At 50.7% G+C, this 6,289-nt stretch overlaps 1 protein-coding gene across 1 annotated transcript in view; it reads left to right on the top strand.

The window, feature by feature from the left end:
• The window catches only part of LOC110477815 (keratin, type II cytoskeletal 6B-like), a 26,046-nt gene extending 19,757 nt beyond the window's left edge, over positions 1 to 6,289 (top strand). The window contains exons 2-9 of the mRNA XM_021543913.3: positions 621 to 835; positions 1,867 to 1,927; positions 2,200 to 2,295; positions 3,127 to 3,291; positions 3,760 to 3,885; positions 4,456 to 4,676; positions 5,038 to 5,066; positions 5,180 to 6,289. Coding sequence (XP_021399588.3) covers positions 621 to 835; positions 1,867 to 1,927; positions 2,200 to 2,295; positions 3,127 to 3,291; positions 3,760 to 3,885; positions 4,456 to 4,676; positions 5,038 to 5,066; positions 5,180 to 5,610 — 1,344 coding nt within the window. The 3' untranslated portion in view covers positions 5,611 to 6,289. The remainder of the gene's footprint in view (positions 1 to 620; positions 836 to 1,866; positions 1,928 to 2,199; positions 2,296 to 3,126; positions 3,292 to 3,759; positions 3,886 to 4,455; positions 4,677 to 5,037; positions 5,067 to 5,179) is intronic.

Raw genomic sequence — 6,289 nt, 5'->3', positions numbered from 1 at the left:
TGTTTTCTTGGCTACATTTAAGGGTTTTCATGACTGTTTAGAGAGCTGTTATGGGAAAGAATTTTTCAAACAGCAAAGAAAATCTGCTCTGTCTGATCTGATCTTGATTTTCCTGGAGAGTTGTTCTACAACTGGAAAAACTGAATCCACCCAGGTGCAGCAACTCCTGCTTCTTCCTATTTGTAAAATGACTTATTCATGACCCATCAAGCTCCTAGAGAGCCCTTTAATCTAGAAGTGGAAAGGCATGATAAGTATCCACAATTGGAGCTTAAATCAGATACATCCAAATGAGGTCCTGGATGGAGTTTTAGTGCTGAGAAAGACTTGTTAGTGCCCTGGGCCCATCAGGAGGATCCAGTTCTGGGGGAGGAGTGGAGGTGTCTGGCTGAGCCCGGGCTTGGCCTCAGCACAGAGTGAAGGCACTGATGTTGCTCAGCCTGAGATTCGAGACCTGGGTGGGACCAGTTTAGCTCAGAGAAGATGCTGGTTCCACTCAACCCCCTGAGAAAGCAGCATCTGACCATTTGCAATTCTGATTTGATTTTCACTTTTCCCTTTGGGAAGTACAGAAACCCTGGGACAGGAGAGCCTGATTCTCCCATCTCTTCCCTGCCCAGGTGCGGCTGCTGGAGCAGCAAAACAAGGTGCTGACCACCAAGTGGGAGCTGCTGCAGCAGTATGTGCTCCCAGCATCCAGGAGAAACTTGGAGCCTGTGTTTGAGAACTTCATCTGCAACCTGAGGAAGCAGCTGGAGTGTGTGATGGGGGAGCGTGAGCGGCTGGAGAATGAGGAGCGGTGCCTGCGGGACCTGGTGCAGGAGTTCAAGTGCAAGTAAGTCACACAGAGGGAAGTTGCAGGCGCGGATGTTGCTGGCCTGGGTGGTGTCCCTGAGTATGAATCTAAGGAAGTTCCACTGGATGGATCAACAAACTGGGGCACAGGGCAAGGCATCGCAGTACTGGGTGAATTTCCTGCACTGGGCATCCAGCGCTGCACTGGAGATGAACTGGGAGATGTTTTGAAGCCCAGCTTCCTTACAGAGCAGGAAACCACTCTTCCTCTGCCTCCTGCACACCCCTGTGGCTTGCCATATCAAATCTCCCCCACCATCTGTGCCTGTGATTTCCCCAGTGCCATCCATTTCCACAAAACAAACAAAAACCCTCAGCCAATTTTCTCCACCCCACTCTTTGCCCATATCATGCTAGGATTCATTCTCCCCAGAGGGAATGTGAAAATTAATTTATTTTTAATCTAAGATGTAGATACTCCTTAATATCTCCCCATATGCTCTGCTAAGCCACAAACCAGGTCACTGGATCATCTTTCTACAGAGTTCATAATTTCAGGTGTTTTTTCTGGCTGAGCCACCATCGAGCAGGTCCAACTCACAGAATCATCATCTTGTGAAAGTTCTTGCAGGTCTCACTTACTAATTCATTATGCCCTGACTGTGCTCCCCACTGCACCCTGGAGTTTCACAGATTGCTCAAGCTCCTGAACTTCCCCTGAGGCATTTTGGCCAGTCTCCCCATAAACACTTTGAGCACAGTCCTGGATGCTCTGGAAAAACATCTCACAAAGCAGAAGGGCTGGAAGCAGCAGCCCAAGCCTCCAGCTTTGCATTTCTGGTGGTTTGGCCAGATATTTTTCTGTCCTCTGATTCCAGCCACCCAAACCACTGGCATGGCTAAAACTGCTGAGTAAAATCAGTGAGGGGGTAAGAAACAGCAACAAAGAAAAATAATGATAAAAAATGAGGTGTAACATGAAATCTCATTTCCCACGGTCTGCACTGGATGGTTGGGTGATGGAGATGGGATCCCCAGGGCTAAGCAGCTCCCTGCTCTGCTTTCCTGCAGGTATGAAGATGAGATCAACAAGCGCACGGCAGCGGAGAATGAGTTTGTGGTGCTCAAGAAAGTGAGTCAGGGCCAGATAAGGGTGGGCAAACCCTGGGCGTGGGGTCAATGGGAGAAGTGGGGGGTCCTGGCACCATGGCACAGCGTGATGCCCCAAATATGAGGCAACCCAAGGAATCTGGAAGGCCTCTGAGGTTTGTAGCTCATGAAGCTGAAACCCACATAGTGCTAAGTACTGGAAAGAGTAGGGGTTTTTCCTAATCTAAAGGAAACCTAGGATTTGCCACAGTTGTTCCTTCACCTCTTTTCACCAAGTTCCTGGTATCTCTCCAGGATGTGGATTGTCTCTACCTGACCAAGGAGGAGCTGGAGGTGAGGGTGGGTCTCCTGCGGCAGCAGCTGGAGTTCCTGAAGTGCATCTACGCTGAGGTAAGAGCTCCTGGTTCAATCTGCTCCCTGGGGTGAGGCACCATCTCCTGCCCTTCCCACTGAGTCTTACACCAAGAGTGCAGGGAAAGGTGTCTTTTCTGAAAATCCTGGAATTGTAGCCCAAAACTGTATGCCTTTTAGATGTATTTGATAACAATGCTGTCACACCTAGTTTGGAAGGTGAAGAGTGTCTTGGTTGCTACATTGCTGCCCATAAGGGGAATAATCTTTTGCCTGAAAACCTCTCACATTCTAATCCAAATCATCCCTGGGTTGGCCAAATGTTTCTAGCACTTTTTGTTTTTGTTTTAGTTTTTTTTTTTTTTGTGGTGGTGGGTTTTTTTTGTTTTTTTTTTTTCTGTTTTATTTATTTATTTATTTATTTATTTATTTATTTATTTTTACATTGGTCAAAACGTTTTTTATGAGAATAACACTTCTGTCTAAAATTCTGCAAGTTTTTAACAAAACACACTGGAGACACTTTGCATTGACACTTCTTGAGCTAAACCCCCTGAGCAGGGGTCAGTGGGGCTCAAAGAACGTGAGGATTCCCAATCCAGGAGAGCACTGGCACAGCCAGAAATGCAGAAGTGGCTTTCTTCACCAGATTCCCCACCCTTCCTTAGGGAACTGCATCCAGCCATCCCATGATGTGCCACCAAAACAAGTCCCAGCTGCCAGGTCTTGCTGGACACCAGTTGCCCAACCGGAAAAACCCGTGTTGGGAGTTCAGGGGAGAACCTCCTGCAACCAGATGCCCCTTGCTGGGGTTGCTGCTGGCGTGGCTGGGCTGGTTGAGGGAATGGAACTGATGCTCTGGTCCTGCAGGAGAGGGCTCAGCTGGACTGTCAGCTGTGTGACACCTCTGTCATCGTGCAAATGGACAACAGCCGGGACCTGGACATGGAAGGCATCATCAAAAGCGTGGAGTGCTGCTACGAGGAGATTGCCCAGAAGAGCAAGGCTGAGGTGGAGGCTTTCTACCAAACCAGGGTGAGTATTCTATGAATTTCCTTGACAGACTATTTCTGAGACCATTCCCATCCTCCATAATGCAACTTTAACCCGTCTCACACTGTGTATTAGCTTCAGTTTGCTTAAGAAAGTCGTACCAAAAAAAAACCCCAAACACAAACCAACCTTAGAAGTGTGGTTTGAGACATTTCAGTACAAGCAGAGCAGATCAGAATGTTCAGAGATGTCCCCTTTGTGCACTCTGAGGAGCATCATTACTTCCCAAAGGGAAAATCATAGAACCCTAAGGCTGAAAAGACCTCCAAGATCAGCAAGTCCAGGACTCCCCTGAGACTCTCACCTTACCCAGTCTGAGGCCATGTCTGGGTGGTGTCCTGGGGACACTGACCCTGGTGCAGCTGCAGAGATTTCCATCTTCCCGGGAAGGCAGGGGCCCTGGGGAGGGGGATTTGGGTGCATTGACATCATCCTCTTCCTGTGCAACAGCTGGAGGAGCTCCACAGCAGCCGGGGCAAGTTCTGTGATGACCTGAGGAACAACCAGAGTGAGATTGCTGAGCTCAACAGGATGATCCAGAAGCTGCAGTGTGAGTCAGACAACGTGAAGAAACAGGTAGGACCAAGGGATGGATCCACCTGGGAGTGCAGCTCCTCCATCAAAGGGCATTGTCCTACCAGTTCCCACCCTGTGGAGCTGCAAAGAACCCCCTGCCCCAGATTAGGTCTATTTTAACTTCTCATCTGCTCTTCATGCACACAAAAAAAGGAGATTTATTTCTCACTTTGCAAATAAGTGTGTTGGTTTGGTGGTATCAGAATAAGTGTTTGCTGTGGGCTCCCACCAGGTTACAGCCAACATCTCACCAGGTTGCAGCCAACTGATCCCATCCCCTTCATCCCAAATAGCTTGGCTACCACAAATCCAGCCTAAATCTTGGCTCTCTGGCACTTCCTGACTGAGAAATATATGAGCAATGCTGTGGAGATACCCCTTAATATCACCCTTGGCTGCCCTCTTGCCCCGAGGAATTGTGCCTGGAAGTGTCCAAGGCCTGGTTGAATGTGGTTGGAGCAGCCTGGGCTAGTGGAAGGTGTCCCTGCCCACGGCAGGAGATGGGACTGGATGGGCTTTACCTGACTTGACTGAAGCTTTGTGGGAATGTCCTCCTGTGGCTGTCCCCAGATCTCAGCCCTGCAGACAGCCATCTGCGATGCTGAGCAACGAGGAGACTGCGCCCTCAAGGATGCCAGGCAGAAGCTGGTGGACCTGCAGACAGCTCTGCAGCAGGCCAAGGACAAGATGGCCTGTCTGCTCAGGGACTACCAGGAGCTGCTCAATGTCAAGCTGGCCCTGGACATTGAGATTGCCACATACAGGACGCTGCTGGAGGGAGAAGAGAGCAGGTAGGAGCAGCCCTGGATGCACCTTGTGAGGATGATCAGCAAAAGACAATGGGAGGAGAAAGAAAGGCTGCACCCAGGGCTGCAGAGGGGAGTGGGGTCCCTTTTTTCCCTCCCACTGGGTGCAGAGGGGATCACGTTCTCATCCAAAAAGAGGATGGAACATTAGTATGACCGTGAAATTAGGGATCCAACCCTGCAGTGCTTTGGTGGGCAATGTGAAAAAGCACCTCTCAGCAGGGTGCACCTAAAGAGCCGAAGGACATGAAAGGTTTCTAAGGAGGCAGTGGCTGGGCTCTATTTGCCTGTGAATTTGAGGAATATGTCCCTAAATATATCTCTGAGACGTTTCTTTCCTTGGCAGGATATGCACCGGCAACCCTGTGAGCGTAGGTGAGTTCATGAACCCCGCCCTGATTTCCTTACAAGCTTTTAAAGCTTGTAACTCTCCTTTTAAGCCGGGTTTTCGCTCTCTGGGGGTGACCGAGCCTGTTTTTCTCCCGCAGCCGTGGTCAGCGGCGGGGGCACGGTGGGGGAGTGCCGATCCCTGTCCGGAATCGGAGGCAAATGCACCGTGAAGAGCGGAGGGGCCGGCGCGGGGCTGGGCATGGTCTCGTCCTTCGGCAACGCCGGGTTCAGCGCCCGCAGCGTGGATTGTGTCCCCAAGGTCGGGGCAGGGTTCGGGGCCAGGAGCGCGGTCAGCTGCGTGGGGAGGGAAGTGCTCACCGGGGTGGACGGAGTCCAGTGCGCCGCCGGTATGGGCAACCTGGGCAACCTGGGCAACCTGGGCAACCTGGGCAACCTGGGCAACCTGGGCAGCGTGGTGTGCGCGGGGGTGGAGCCGTGCGGCCCCGGGCCCGTGCTCATCCCCGGGCCCCCGGGGGTCTGCGGGAACAGGTTCAGCACAGCCGTGCGCGTGGTCAGGACGACCCGGTAGAGACCGGCGGGGCCCGACACGGCAGAGTTTGTAATAATCAGCATTTCTGCAATGAAACAGTATTTCCCCTCCCTCGGACAGCCACAGGGATCACACAGCCATGCGCTAGGACATCGCTCTGCCTAAACCCTTAGCCTGACAAAACCCGCCCTCTCCCTGGTGTCGTTCTTGGGGGAAACTCCCCCCCCCCCCCCCCCACTGAGCCAGATGAGATTTTAATTTCAGAGACCATTCCTGTCTCCACTCATCCTGGCTTTTCAGTCACCCTTCCCTGCTTGACCCCTTTCCAGCAGAGACTCCTAATGCAGCTATTGCAAAAGGATGAAAAATTTGGTCATCCCAACTTCAGAGAGAGAAACCACAATTTAATTGTCCGAAACAAAGCTGCAGCTGTAATTTAACTTCTTTGATGACAGCAGAAAATCCAATTTTTCCTGTTTACAAGAGGGCTGGGAATGCTTATGTAAATTGGTCCAGGTTGCTACACTGTGTTTTGGTAGAGCAGATTTTAATTACACCCCAATGAGCACCTTATATTTCTGTAGTTTAATGCATGTGTTGTTTTTCCTGTGTGCAATAGACGGAGTTAAAGCTTTTCATGTGTAAGTGAACAGAGTTATTACCCTTCGCTTACTCCAGACTTTCAGCTGTACCTTCAATAAACTCCATGCATAATTCA

This window comes from Lonchura striata, chromosome 29 (genome assembly GCF_050655825.1).
Source record: "Lonchura striata isolate lonStrDom1 chromosome 29, ASM5065582v1, whole genome shotgun sequence".
Lineage (NCBI taxonomy): Eukaryota > Metazoa > Chordata > Aves > Passeriformes > Estrildidae > Lonchura > Lonchura striata.
Note: the sequence above shows the minus strand (reverse complement) of the source record. Positions and strands in the feature narration are given on the sequence as shown.